This window comes from Rattus norvegicus, chromosome 1 (assembly GCF_021556685.1).
Source record: "Rattus norvegicus strain SHRSP/BbbUtx chromosome 1, alternate assembly SHRSP_T2T, whole genome shotgun sequence".
NCBI classification, from domain to species: Eukaryota; Metazoa; Chordata; class Mammalia; order Rodentia; family Muridae; genus Rattus; species Rattus norvegicus.
In genome coordinates, this window is record NC_141534.1 from 247,483,433 (window position 1) to 247,498,189 (window position 14,757).

Consider the following 14,757-nt stretch of genomic DNA (forward strand, 5'->3'; position numbering starts at 1 on the left):
TATTGTTGACTGAAAGAAAGCTTACTAGAACCCAGGTCAGAAAGAAGGTGAGAGTGATCAGTGTTGGAATTGGGACTCCCTGACTGACAGGCAGGGAGCTCTGGTTCTTCTGTGCCTACCACCTGCTCTACAGAGTGAGTTTCAGGACAGCCAGGGCTACACAGAGAGAGCCCATCTCTCTGTGTAAAAAAAGAAAAGAAAATGATCTCTTGAAAGAAATGTCTTACGAGTAATGGGGTACTTTTGCCCTTTGCTGGGGGTGGGGATGGTGGTAATATTCTAATGATAGTACTATAGTATAGGCAGAAACCACATTTAAGTAATCTAGAAGAAGAGGATTCCAGAGGGAAGTGACATTTTGCCTTTGTTTATTATTTATGGTTTTGTGTTCTATGAGTTTTGTTCTAACATCCTTGATAGATTTTATTTCCTTGTCCTTATGTTAGTACACGGTAGTATGTTACGTTAGCAGTAACATTCGTTCTTCTAAACTCTAGTCTCAGAAGGGACTGGTAAGGGCTTGTTTTAATACCTGTGTGATTAAAAAAAAAAGATTTTTCTCATTTACTTGTAATGGATTTGACTCCCTTTTATTGATAATTTATTTTCCTGAATGGAGGAATAATTTAGTGTTTGTGTGTGTGTAATACTTGGCAGCTGAACTTTAACACATTAATTTTTAATTTTTTTCTATAAATTTAACTTTAAGGAACTTACATACAGATGGAGTGAATTATCTCTAATATCAATAATGAGGTAGTGGTGTCTTAGTTTGCATTCATTTATAAAGACTGGTTTAATTTACTGTTCCTGACAGGGACGTGTGTGCGCGCATGCGTGCGTCTCTCTCTCTCTCTCTCTCTCTCTCTCTCTCTCTCTCTCTCACACACACACACACACACACACACACACACACACACACACACACACACACAACTTTTCCTAGATATATATATTAACTGTTTCCCTGGGATAATTCACAGGTTCAGCTTTATGAAGATTTTGCTAAGTCGCGTGCCAAGTGTGATGTTGATGAGACTGTGTCTTCTGCTGCACTCTCAGAAGAAACTGAAAAACCAAAGCTGAAAGCTACAGGTCACGTGTTCCAGGTAGAGGTCACAGACTGCCCTTACAGATTAGAGTTCCTTAATGGGGGCAGCTCATCTTCCTTACCGAGTGTAACACACATTTGTACTGCATGAAAGAAGGCTTTACAATGAAGGACCTTACTCTTCAGAAAATAATGAAGTACATGCAATGCAGTGTAGGTGCACATCTGTATGTGCACATCTGGAAGCTGACATTAGCATCTTTTTTTTTCGTCTTTTGTTTTTCAAGACAGAGTTTCTCTGTAGCCCTAGCTGTCTTGGAACTCACTCTGTAGACCAGGCTGTCCTCAAATTCAGAGATCTGCCTGCCTCTGCTCCCAAGTGCTGGGATTAAAGGTGTGCATCACCACACCCGGCTAGTATTTTTCTGGATTATTCTCCACATTGTATAATGAGAGACTCTCTTGTTGAGCCTCAAAGCTTGCTGTTCAGGCTTATCTGACTAGGGGTCCCTAATATTCTTCTACTATGCACTGGGATTGCAGGCACTCCCCGTGTCCACTCAGAGTTTCTTGTTTTCTTTTTTAATGTGGGTTCTAGGGATCTTAACTTTGGTCCCCATGTGGCAGATGGTTTATGGGCTGAGCCATTTTGCTCTGAACTGGTTCTTGAACACTGACAAATGCAATAGGGAGGAAAGGATACAAATTGCAAATGCGTCTGTCTATGAAAACGCACTTACATAGTTGTTTTTCCCTTTTAAAGGCTTTGCAATATTTACGTAAACTCTGCAACCATCCGGCATTGGTCTTAACACCTCAGCATCCAGAATTCAAGAATACTACTGAAAAGCTGGCAGTTCAGAATTCTTCCCTTCATGATATCCAACACGCCCCTAAGCTCTCAGCCCTGAAACAAGTATGTATGTCTGTAATGATAAAATAATGTTCCTAATATATAATATTAGAGCACATAGCTGTTCCCCAAGATTATTGATGTGTTTACCATTTACCGTATTTCTAAATCTGGATTACAAATTTTTTTATAGCTTTCTTAAAAAATGACATACCATTTTAGCTGTGCAGTTCTGACATTATGTTCACAGTGTGGTACGGCAGCCGTGATTATAGTCCCTGAGTAGTCTGCAACCCAGAGCCATCGCCTTTCGAGCAGTCACTCACACTACTAAACCTGCTTTCTGTGACTCCCTCTGTAGCTGCTTCATGTAAATGGAATCAGACAGTGTTGTGTTTTGACTGGCTTTTTAAATTTTATTTTATTTTATTTTATTTTATTTTATTTTATTTTATTTTATTTTATTTTATTTTATTTTGGAGACGGTTTCACTGTGTTGTCCTGGCTGGCTTCTAGTTTACTGTTTGGTCCAGGCTGGCCTCGAGCTCACAGATCTCCCTGCTTTTCTCAGTATTGAGATTAAAAATATGAATCATTGTACATGATCCCTTCTTTCAGGAAGTGACTTCATAGCTTTTGTTTGGAACACCTGTGTTGCCTCAATTAACATTAACTGAAGGGAGAAGCAAGCGGGCGGTCAGTTGTAGCCCCAAGTACTAATGGGCTGATACATGTGACAGATATATTTAACCTTTTCTTTCAATAGGAAACTTGCAGTAGGTAGCATATGTAGTAGCAAATACTTGTTGTCTGCCTCTGTTGAATGGAGTGTGGTGCTTTCTCCCCAGTTGCTGTTGGACTGTGGCTTGGGAAATGGCACTTCTTCGGAGAGCGGCACAGAGTCTGTTGTGGCACAGCACAGAATACTGATCTTCTGTCAGCTTAAAAGCATGCTCGATATAGTAGAACATGATCTGCTCAAGCCTCACCTGCCCTCTGTCACTTACTTGAGACTGGATGGCAGCATACCTCCTGGACAGAGGCACTCCATTGTGTCCCGGTAAGCAGTCCCCTCTGCTCTGCTGCCTCATCAGTTGTTCAGGAAGGCCTTTGCCTCCCGTAATGTGTTCTTTGGGTAAATACCTGTAGGTGTGTTACTGGGTAATCCAATCCCAGTAAATTTTGTTAATACAGAACTACAGAAGTTGTGTGAGGGGCTGGAGAGATGGCTCAGCGGTTAAGAGCACCCGACTGCTCTTCCAGAGGTCCTGAGTTCAATTCCCAGCAACCACATGGTGGCTCACAACCATCTGTAATGGGATCTGATGCCCTCTTCTGGTGTGTCTGAAGACAGCCACGGTGTACTCACATACATTAAATGAATAAATCTTTTTTTAAAAAAAGTTGTGTGAGGAAACTAGTGATTGTATTAGGAAATCAGAAGAAGAAGAGCAGAATGGAATCTTAGATAACCGCTTTCTTCCTCTGTTGTTGGGGTCAGAATGAAAGCAAGGAAATAGGTAACTTAGCTAAAATCTCTGTCCTGGCTACTGCTGCTCTGCTAAAAACAAACAGCAAACCAACTCATCTGGGAAGCAGATGGGAGGCAGAGCAAACATATCTTTGTGAGTTCAGCACCAGCCTTGTATACATACCAAGTTCCAGGAAAGCTAGGGCTACATAGAGAGACACTGTCTCCATATACGAACAACAGATAGATAATTTTCTTTGTAGAGTTCCTTAATCTCCTATGTTAGGGTCCTCCAAGACTGTTTCTTTTCTTCCTTAGCATGTCTGTTACTGATACGTGGGAATGCTACTGATTTTTAATATAGGTTTTTTTAATTGCTTCTCTGCTTAAAAGTTTGTGAGATCTGACAGTTTTATGATGGAATCTTGAGTGTGTGCATGTGTGTGTACACAGACTTGCACGTCTCTGTTTTACTTTAGGAGACCGTCTATCCCTGAACCTGGAGCTCACTGTTGAGGCTAGACCTACTGGTCTGCCCAGGACTCACCTATCTTTGACGTGGGTGTTGAGGGCTTGAATTCAGGCATTTTAACCACTAAGCCATCTTCCAGCCCAAGTCCAAGATAAAATTAAATCATCTACTAGAAGCCAAACAGAGGAAACCTCTGACTTCCCGTACTCTTTGCGTCCCTGTTTCCTTTCTGTGTCACTGCTCTTCATTACAGGGAGAACGCATACCCCTTGCTTGTCCAGGCCTTAGAGAAATGGTCTCAGTTTTCTCCCATTGAGTAAATCTGTCATATGCAGCCTTTATCACATTGAGATGTTTGTTTTATTCCTAGTTTTTCTCTTGAGTTTTTCTCAATCCCATGAAGGGATTGAGGATTTTGTCCAGCGTCTCTGCACCTATTTGAAGTAATTATTTGATTTCTATCCTAGAGTCTATTTATGTAATGAATTACATCCATTGTTTTGTGTATGTTAAGCCAACCCCTGGAATGAAGCCATCTTGACTACCATCTTCCCAATGTTACTTAATTTGATTTGCAAGTATTTTATTGAGAATTTTTGTATCTTATGGTCATCATAGAGAATATAATTTTTGTTATTAACTGTTTTGATATCAATAATACTAGCTTTTAAAAAGGTTGGTGCCAAGTCTTTGCTTTTTGTTATGAATCAGCTTGATGAATGCTGGTGTAGCTTCTCATTTGAATGTCTCATAGAGTTCAGTGAAGCCATCTGGACCTGGGCTCTATTAATTGTGATATATTTTATTGCTTGTTATATATTTATGGTGCTTATCCACTTGAGTTTCAGTATATTGTCTAGAAATATTCATTTCTTTTACTTTCTGAATTACAGTAGTTTTAGGGTATATACTAATCTGAATTTTGTTGGTACATTTTCTTTTTTGTAGCTCTGATTTTGTTAATTTAAAGGTTCTTTAGCTTTCTGTTGTAATTTGGTTGTTTGTTGGTTTTGTGTATCTTTTCAGAGAGCCATATTTTTCACTATTTTTTTATTAGATTTTAAGTTTAATTTACCTTTGTTTCTTTTTTTCTGTGTACTTAGGGTTTAAGAGCACAACAGGCAGGTGATTGTGTGTGTGTGTGTGTGCGCGCACGTGCGTGCAGGTCTGTCTGTCTATGTCTGTCAGAGTACAACTCTAGAGTCAGTTCTGTCCTTCTACCATGTTGTTACTGGTGGAGCTGTCGGCGGCTCTGGGGTTCTAATGTGCGTACTTGGAGTTCTTTTTTTTTTTTTTTTTGGTTCTTTTTTTCGGAGCTGGGGACCGAACCCAGGGCCTTGCGCTTCCTAGGTAAGTGCTCTACCACTGAGCTAAATCCCCAGCCCCGCGCACTTGGAGTTCTACACGTCCTTCTTCGGGCTGTTTTCATTGTTTCAGAGGTTTTGGAGAGTTCTCATTTTCATCTGACCGCAGACATTTAAGTTTTTCTCTTATGCCTTGTTGCATTGTGTATGCTTTTCCTCAGGATCACCTGTGGGTGAGAGTGTGCATAGAGACCTTGTTACTGAGTGCAGGTTGGCCTCTCTTCACTCAGAAACGGCTGTGATGCAATCTGGTGCACCTTCTGTGCGCACTGCTGCCCCTGCAGTTTTGATGATCTCCTCCTCCGTCTGGCCCTGAGTGCAGCCTCAATCTGGGTGTTCGTTTCTTTACCTCAATTTGGGGAGTTTCCACTGTGATTACTGAGAACATTGTCTGGGTGCGGTAGTAAATCTGGTCTTTTAGTTCCATGGTTCTTCAGCTCTGTTCATACCTCCTGACTGTCAGTATCTGAATATTCTCACTTCCCTCTGTCATTGATACTCTGACTTCAATGCCCTCCAGTCTCTGAATCTTTTTACTGAGTTTTTCATTTGACTTAGCTTTTCATTTCTGAATTTTGAATTTGAGGCTTAATGATGTGGCTCAGCTGGTAAAAGTACTTTCTCTGCAGACCTGGTAAACTAATTGTAATCCTTGACTGCACTGTTTCTGTTTCTTTATTGAATTCCTGCTTCATATCTTACGTCGGCTTCCTCGTCTCAACTGTTGCTTTTTAGATATGTTTAGAAGTTCACTTGTGTCCTCTCTGACCTCACTAAACTCTTGAGTCTTTTGAATTTGACCTGGCTCATTTTCCTTGGTATCTGCTTTTGTAGAATTGCTACTTTTCACAGGGTTCATCCTGTTTTGTCCATGATTCTTGATTTTCTTCCTTCCCCTTCTTTAGATTTTTCCCCTACCATATTCTTTCTGCTTAAGTATTTGCAGCACTCGGGGAGGGCGAGTGTGTAGTAAGTAGGCTGAGATGCCATTCCTCCTCGGTGAGCTAGAAACGCAGGTGCTTGCTAAATCCTCAGTATACCAGTGTAGGGCATCGGGCATGACTGCCAGCACCGTTCCAGTAACTTTACTCTTGCATGAACATCTCTAATGTAGCAACTGCAGAACTCACCACAGCTGCCAGCTGGTCATTTAAAAACAGCCAGCTTGTTTAACTTCAGTAACTTTGGGGGCATAAAGAGAACAGTCATACAATGATGTGTAGACATTAGGAAGGGAAGTGGGCTAATCATAGGGTTGGTATTGATCAACTGGGGATGGGGGACACGGCACGGCAGGGAGATGTAGAGAGGAGGAGGAGGAGGTTTGGATCCACAGAGCATCTAGAGTCATAAAGAAGTAAAGAGAGGAGAGGGTTGCCCAGTGGTTAAAAGCACTTGCTGTTCCTTTGGAGGACCCAGTTTATTTCCAGAATTCACAACATGGCGCACAACACCTTTAACTCCAGTTCTAGGGGAAATTCAACACCTATGCTTCCTGGTGTTCCAGGCATGGATGCAGGCAAAACACTCATACATGTAAAAAACAAAACTAATGTAGAGGGAATAGAGGAAGGACTGAAAAGGGGATAAGCTGTAAGGAGACTAGGCTAACAATAGAATGTCTGAAGAAACACACAATAGAAACAAAACCTAATTGAGCAATGCAAAATGTAAGCAAGGACATTAGAGATGTTCATGCAAGAGTAAAGTTTTTGTTGTTCCTTTTTAGGTGGTTTGTTTTAAAGACCAGGGAAAATAAAAAAAATCCAATCAGGCATGCCTAAAATTCCTACATTTAGGAAGTGGATCAGGAATCAAGGCAGTCCTTGAGGCCAGCCTGGAGAGGAGGGAGGGAGGGAGAGAGGACGGGCTAGAGGGAGAAGAACAGGGATAAGAGAAGAACGGGGATAATGTATCAATCAACATTTTCCCTTGGTTTTTGAGTTGCTCCCTGTTCTACAGAGCAGACTGTGATGATGGGTGAGGTGCAGTTTGTGCCTCCATTGTAAGCTGGTGTCGTGTGTGTGAGTGTGCTCTTTGAAAATTCAGAACAAGTGGCCTTTTAGGTTTCATTCTGCTTAATGGCAGTTCCTGTCAGCCCTTCCTTGGCCTTTTCCCAGCCCTCAGCATATGGGCTGTGGAAATTTCCCTGCCGTGTCCCATGTGTTTTGGAGAGAAATCCGAGGTTCAGAAAGTGCCTGTGACTGAGCCACTATTTATTCTCATTGGGCTGGGGCTGGGGCTAGGGCTGTCCCCCCCTCCCCCCAATAGGCATCAGCTTCACAGTCACTCAGTGTCAGGTTCAGCAGTCTCTTCTTACCAGGTGACCCCACAGAGTCGCCTCATTTTCTGCAAAGATGCTGCTGCTCAAATGGAAGCTCCCAGACTCTCAGCCTCAGCTCCTCTGGCTTTTCTTGCAGTTGTGTTAGTCAGGAGAATAGAGAGAGCACCCAGAAAGGTCCTGTGCATCCCAGTGAGAGATGAGGGACAGGGTGCAAGGCTGCTTCATGTTCCTCTGCAAGGCTCTCACTTGACTTAGTCGTTGGTAACCGCGTTTGTAAGACTAGGTTATTATGTATTACCCTTTTTCTCCACAGTGGGTTACAGTGAAAGATCTTCTAATCTCTGTGGCTGCTCTTTTTTTTTTTTTTTTAAAGATTTATTTATGTATGTGAGTACACTGTAGCTGTCTTCAGACGCACCAGAAGAGGACATCAGATCCCATTACAGATGGTTGTGAGCCACCATGTGGATACTGGAAATTTGAACTCAGGACCTCAGGGAGAGCAGTCAGTGCTCTTAACCACTGAGCCGTCTCTCCAGCCCCGACGAGTGTCTTCTGAGACTAGTGTCTATAGCTGTCCTGGACGTTTGCCCCTGCCTGCCCTGGACGATGTGGCCTACCCCACTCATCTGTCTTCACACTTTAAAAGTTCATAGTTGGGTTTTTAATTATAACATCTGTATTTTTATGACTTATTCTGTATCTGATATAAAATTAACCTGTTTGGCCTTATTTCTGTTTATGAAATTTCTGATAATCTCTAGAATGAATTCTTTCTGATACAGATTTGCATGCATGCATATATGTATGTGTAAATTGTGTTTTATATAAAACGTGGACTGTAATTCAAGGGCAGAGTTGGTGGTGGAGGACTTAGGGCAGCAGTGAGTCACACTGCATCCGATGAATGCAGGGTCGTCTGCTTGAGTTTTCCCTTTTCATTTAGTCCGACAATCTCCCTGTAAATTGGACCGCCCATACTTAGGGCAGGTAGTCCTGTCTCTCTAATACCTCTTCTCACACAAAGCTGATTCGTTCTCTGGTGGTTGCAAGTCTTATCAGAGTTTAACCCTCACAGTCTATTTACAGTCAAAGGATACTCGCATCTCAGCGGGTAACAACCGTGCCTGCCATGGCCGTGCTGCAGGCAAAGCTTGAAGAAAGCTCAGTTGAGAAAATGCCCCAGCAGCTTGGCCTCTGGCCAGCCTGTGCTTCATGTTCTTGTTGGTGTGGGAGAGCCCAGCTCACTGTGGGCAGCCATACTCCTGGCTGCTGAGTAAGCTGTGAGGGGCCAGCCCGGCAGTTGTGAGCAGCACCCTTCATGGCTTCGGCTTTACTTCCTGTTCTGAGTTCCTTGGATGATGGACTGTGATCTCAGAGTTAAATGCCAAATAAAACCCTTTCCTCCCCAGGGTGCTTTTTTTTTCTTTTTTTTTTCTTTTTTTCGGAGCTGGGGACCGAACCCAGGGCCTTGCGCTTGCTAGGCAAGCACTCTACCACTGAGCTAAATCCCCAACCCCCCAAGGTGCTTTTGATCATGGTATTTTATCACAGCAGTGGAAACCCTAAGACAGTAGGTTTTAAAAACAGTATGTTTCATTGTATTAAAGACTCCAATTCCGTTTTTGCTCTCTGTGTTTGTAGGTTTAACAATGACCCATCCATTGATGTTCTTCTACTCACAACTCATGTTGGTGGCCTAGGGCTTAACCTGACTGGTGCTGACACTGTGGTGTTTGTGGAGCATGACTGGAACCCTATGCGAGATTTACAGGCCATGGACCGGGCCCATCGTATTGGGCAGGTGAATGCTCTAACACTCCATCCACTAAATGCTGGACAGACACTGGGGAGAGCTGGGGAGGCTGGGTTCCAGTTCTGCTTTGATGCTAGGTGCTCATCCCCTCCGTGAGATGTTCCCACCCCCACCTTCTAGCATGGCTGTGAAAGCCTGGGTCGATGTCTTGATGTTCTAGAATTCCTGGGAACATTTTTAGGGTTGTGGGAGCAGACAAAACTAGTTAGAGTTAAGGTAATAAAAAGGGCTGGCTTGGGGCTGGGGATTTAGCTCAGTGGTAGAGCGCTTACCTAGAAAGCGCAAGGCCCTGGGTTCGGTCCCCAGCTCCGAAAAAAAGAACCAAAAAAAAGGGCTGACTTGACAAACCTTTTTGACAAACCAATTTGCTTTACGGTTCAATTGTTTTTCTTATTCAGAAACGTGTGGTTAATGTCTACCGGTTGATAACAAGAGGAACACTAGAAGAAAAGATCATGGGCTTGCAGAAATTCAAGATGAACATTGCAAATACCGTTATTAGCCAAGAAAATTCCAGCTTACAGAGTATGGGGACTGACCAGCTTCTCGACCTGTTTACTCTAGACAAGGTAAAACTTACTTACCTTTATCAGTCCTGATGGTTGTCTGTGGGGAACTGTGAGAGTGTGGCGGTCTCAGGGATTAGTAAGTGAAAAGCATTAACAATAGTGAATACAAGGGCTGAGACACTGGCTCCTCATGCAGAAAACCCAAATTCAGTTCCCAGCACCCACCAGACGTGATAGCCCACAGCTGTCTACAACTCCGGCTCAGGGGACCTGATGGCCTCGGACAGACACTGTGTACATAGAGTGCAGGGCCAGTGAAGGCTGAGGGCGGCATTCGATCCTTGGGAGCTGAAGTTGTAAGATGGTTGAGAGCTGCTCGTTGAGGGTGGTTGAGCCCTGTACAACTGCAGAGCCGTCTCTCCCGTCTCCAACACTTGATATTTTTAAAAACTACGTTTATTTACTGTGTGGGGGAGGGGACTGTCGAAGTGTACTTCTTGGAATTGGTGCCTTCTGCCGTCTGGCTCCTGAGGCCCCCACTCAGACTATCAGACTTGGCGAGTGCCTTCGCCTTACTGAGTCATCCTGTGATCAGGCCACTTTGGCTCACATGAATTCTTCCATACCAGATGTTTGAAGTCTTGGCTTCTGTATTGTCATCAGTCAGTTGTCTCAAGGCATCTTGTAGTCTCAGGAATCTGTGGGACTCATGGCTGGGCATTGCTGGGCCAGCTTCCTAATAATTGGCAAATTAACTTCTGAGCATGTCCACCTGTTGTATTATATGGTGTTAAGATAAAATGAAGTTATATACACACACATACAAAATGATACAGGCACTTAGAGCAGATAGTAAGTATTATTGTGGGGGATCAAACTACTACTCTATTGGAGCATGGTGGCTGAGGCCTGCAATCCCAGCACGCTGGAAGCAGAGGCAGAAAGGGCCAGCCTGGGTCAAATGGCAAGACCCTGTCTTCCTTCCTCCCTCCTTCCCTCTTGTGCCTGTTCTCATCTTATTGATTGGTTGACTGAGAAAATTCTCATGTATCTCAGATTAGCCTTGAACTCCTGATTACAGGCACGCTGCCACTGTGCCTGGGTTTGTGCTGTTGGGGTCCAACACAGAACTTGGTGTGCAAGCACACTCACTCTGACCTGAGCTTCTGTCCTTCCTGCTTTCTCTTTTTCAGTGTTGGAGATTGAACTCAGGAATTCAACCCCTGAGCTATAGCCTTTGACCTTTGATATTTCTGAATTAAACCAGGTTTGATAGCACACATCTCTAATTCCAGCAGTTGGAGGGCAGAGGCAGGTGGATGGATCTCTGGGTTCCAGGACAGCCAGGGCTCTGTGAGACCCTGTCTCAAAACAGAAAGCTCACTTTATCTATCTGCCAATGTTTCCTTAGGATGGAAAGGCAGAAAAGGCTGACAGCTCCACCTCTGGAAAAGCGAGCATGAAATCAGTTCTTGAAAACCTGAGTGACCTCTGGGACGCCGAGCAGTATGATTCCGAGTACAACCTGGAGACCTTCATGCGCTCTCTCGAGTGACTGCTGCATGCTGGGGCGGCGGCTGCCAGCTCAGTTCCTTCTGCTGACCTCAGCAGACCTCAGTCTCTGGCGAACTTGACTGAGTTATAAATAGATCTGGAGAACACGCAGCTTAGTGCTGCCTCTTGCTTCATTGGGGAACAAGTTACTCTCAAGTATTTGCACTGTATTAACTATGACATGTTAATGTGAAAGGTTTAAATTTACACGACGACTAGCTGCAGACAAAGGGAGCGGCCAGGTCTCCATGTGCTACCAGGAGGTGCTTCTGCAGGGACAGCCTCTACAGTCACTTTCTCCACGGTGAGATCACCAGTACTGTGGCGTTTGTATGCATTCGTGTTCTTTAAAATAGTACTTGTTTTTATAATTGATTACACGTAGGGCTTCTTTTGTATAAAAGCCTTAATGAGCCATACTTTTCAGAATTTCTGAGTGACTTTAATATTAGCCCTATGACATGAAATGTTAAGCAATGAATTGAACAAGGCCCTGTGGCAACCTTTGTATATTTAATGCAGATGCATATAGTGTTTTTCAAATCCTTTAACATCATTTATTCACTTTGAAAGTCTACTAAACAATAAATGCAGGTACTGGTATATTTAAGGCTACCATTAACATCCTATTAGAGGGTGGGTTTCTGTTTAATTTATCTAATGGCTAGGACATAGCCTGATTCAAAGAACATATATGTATTCAGTATGTTTCAATCATATATATATATATATAAATATATATATATTTTGTAACTAGGAACACACACAGTTTTCCAGACATAGATTTTACATTGCTTAAAATCCTGAACCCCGTGGTAAAGGCAGTTTACTGTGGTAGGGCATGCCTGACACATGGGAGCAATGCTCTTCATACACGGCATACAAGGATACACGTGTCTATATGACAGTGACCATCCCACACCAGAGAATGTGTCTGGCTTTGGCACTAAATCATGTAGTTATACCAGACAGCAATAATCGAGCACGGAGCTAACGAGCTACTTCAGCAGCTCACTGGTGAGGGTGGGGAGCTGTATATAGATATGCATGTATGTGTATGTATATATAATTTTATAAATTCCCCACGTAAATTAATACATGCCCATGTATACACACATTTGTGGAATATATTTGTATATATGTATGTACAGGTAAGAAACATCCCTAAGGTTGTGTCTGGCCCTGCACCCAGGCATCAACTTAAAACCATCAGACCTCAGTTGTACAAGAGCAAGGTTTGTTTAATAACTCGGAGCTCCGCAGCACCCAGATGTGAAGTCTGTCTGTCACACTCGGGTAGCCTTGACAACCATCCTGTAATGCTGAACCTAGCATTCCAAAAGAATAAACATCAAGTTGTACCGTGTGTGCGGTGTGTGTTGTTTACAGGGAGACGCACAGGCTGCTGGAGCCACACTTTGTATGCAAGGTTTGTATTCAAATAGAGGACCAAAAGGAAAACTCCATGTAGATTCCATGTAGAAGATAGAGTGCACCTGAATGCTGTTATACACTGTTCGTTTGCTACTTCCATATCTAAAAGCAGGGAGAAGTTTTATCGTTGAAATAGGAAGGGCAGAAGCATTCAGGCCATATATTAGTGTTTTGTTTTTCCTCCTCACTTGAAAAGTCACAACAGGAAGCCAGGTAAAGTTCCTGGGTTTCATCAGAAAGTACATGTGCATACTGGCAAACAATTTCTCAAGATAAAGCATCTTGTCCTTTTTGTGAGGAACAGTGACATTTTAAAAACCTTTTATTGTAAAATGTAAAGCCACACATTTTCGTTTCCCAACAAAGGCACATGACCCAGAGTATGGTACGTGTCCGTCCGACAGTGGGGAACACTACTGAGGAAGGGCATGTGTTAAACCCGTTACCAGCTGTGTGGGGTGACTATGTACTAGTTATGTGTTTAAAATGTGTGGGTTTTGGAGCTCAAATATACACGGTAGTGTTGGTGCTGAACTGGATTGTGGGTTCATGGAATCCATTGTACTACTGTTGAAATTTTCAAATTGTTAATTACATTTAGGGTTGATCAAACATTGTTTCTTGTAGGAAAGCCTAAGATTCAAGGTTCTGGGTCAAATTTATACACACCACTCACAAATCCTAGTCTTGGAGGAGAGCTGGTTACTTGGTCCTCTATTGAGATGGTTTATAGAGGTTTGGGCAAATGTTAGTATCCAGGGGTGCCATCTGAAGGTGTGACAGTGTGGCATCATGCCCCTTGAATGTACTTGATCTCAGAACTCAGCCGGGTCAGGCACCTTAGTCCTTGCAGAGAGCATGACCATTTAAGTGACAAAACTGCAGCTACGAACACAATAGAGCTAGGCACGGTGGCACACGACGTTAATCCCAGCACTCAGGAGGTAGACGTAGATGGATTTTTTTTTTTTCTTCTTTTTTTTCGGAGCTGGGGACCGAACCCAGGGCTTTGCGCTTGCTAGGCAAGCGCTCTCCCACTGAGCTAAATCCCCAACCCCTGATGGATCTCTTGAGTTCGAGGCCAGCCTGGGCTACAGAGTGAGTTCCAGGACAGCCAGGGCTATACAGAGAAACCTTGTCTCAAAACGATAACAAACCAACGAAATAGAATTTGCAGGGAAGAACAATGTCTATGTTGAGTTTTGCCCACTAACCTGGCCTTGTATCTTCTTCAGACCTCAACTTCCCAGGACCCGATGGTACTGGGGGGATTAAGTGACATTATAAATGCAGGGGTGTCTGTAATCAAATGTCAAAAAAATTCAGTGTGAATCAATACAATAAAAACTTGAGTTTTGCTACCAATCAGTTGAGAATGTTTGCTTGTCACACTGAGCATTATCAACCTGAAAAGAGAAACAACCTCTAAAGAGAGAAACCACCTGAGCTGGAGAGACTGTTCGCTGGGTGAAGGTGCTTGCCACCAAGCCTTCGGTTCTGTCTCCCAAGGCAGCCAGCATTGGATCTCACTGTCCTGCTTCATGGCCTTCTAGCTGATCCAGCTGCTGGCCAGATCCCCCCAAGCCTTCTGTCACATTTGTACTACATCAAAACTCTATAGTGGCTCTCCAAGTAATCGCTCTTGGCCACCTCTGACTACATGCTTGCCCCTGTTTATCTCAGTCAACCAAGTGTATTCTCTGCAGGAGAAGACAAAAGATTTGGGGAGGGCTGAAAGTGGGGAAACAACGGATTTGTTTATTTCCAGACACCTGATCAAAGACCTCTCTCAAAGGAGAGGTGTTGAGTAGGTAAGTTGAGCCCAAAAAGGAAAAGTCAAACTGAGATTCAGTGCGGAAGTTGGTGTTTTCAGGTGAGAAGCTGCAAGATGACCTGCAGAAACGCTATGCTGTGATTCAGCACCATTGATTAGGGGAAAGCTAATGGCC

The 14,757-nt window shown here is 43.4% G+C and overlaps 1 protein-coding gene across 2 annotated transcripts in view; it reads left to right on the top strand.

Moving 5' to 3' along the window:
• Btaf1 (B-TFIID TATA-box binding protein associated factor 1) overlaps window positions 1-14,173 on the top strand; it is a 90,706-nt gene extending 76,533 nt beyond the window's left edge. The window contains exons 33-38 of one of the 2 annotated variants that reach the window (NM_001439402.1): window positions 984-1,109; window positions 1,815-1,967; window positions 2,753-2,964; window positions 9,140-9,299; window positions 9,710-9,880; window positions 11,232-14,173. In NM_001439402.1, the coding sequence (NP_001426331.1) occupies window positions 984-1,109; window positions 1,815-1,967; window positions 2,753-2,964; window positions 9,140-9,299; window positions 9,710-9,880; window positions 11,232-11,375 (966 nt within the window). In that variant the 3' untranslated portion in view covers window positions 11,376-14,173. The remainder of the gene's footprint in view (window positions 1-983; window positions 1,110-1,814; window positions 1,968-2,752; window positions 2,965-9,139; window positions 9,300-9,709; window positions 9,881-11,231) is intronic. The other variant, XM_087578348.1, reaches the window with a different exon arrangement.
• The last annotated feature ends 584 nt before the right edge of the window (window positions 14,174-14,757 follow it).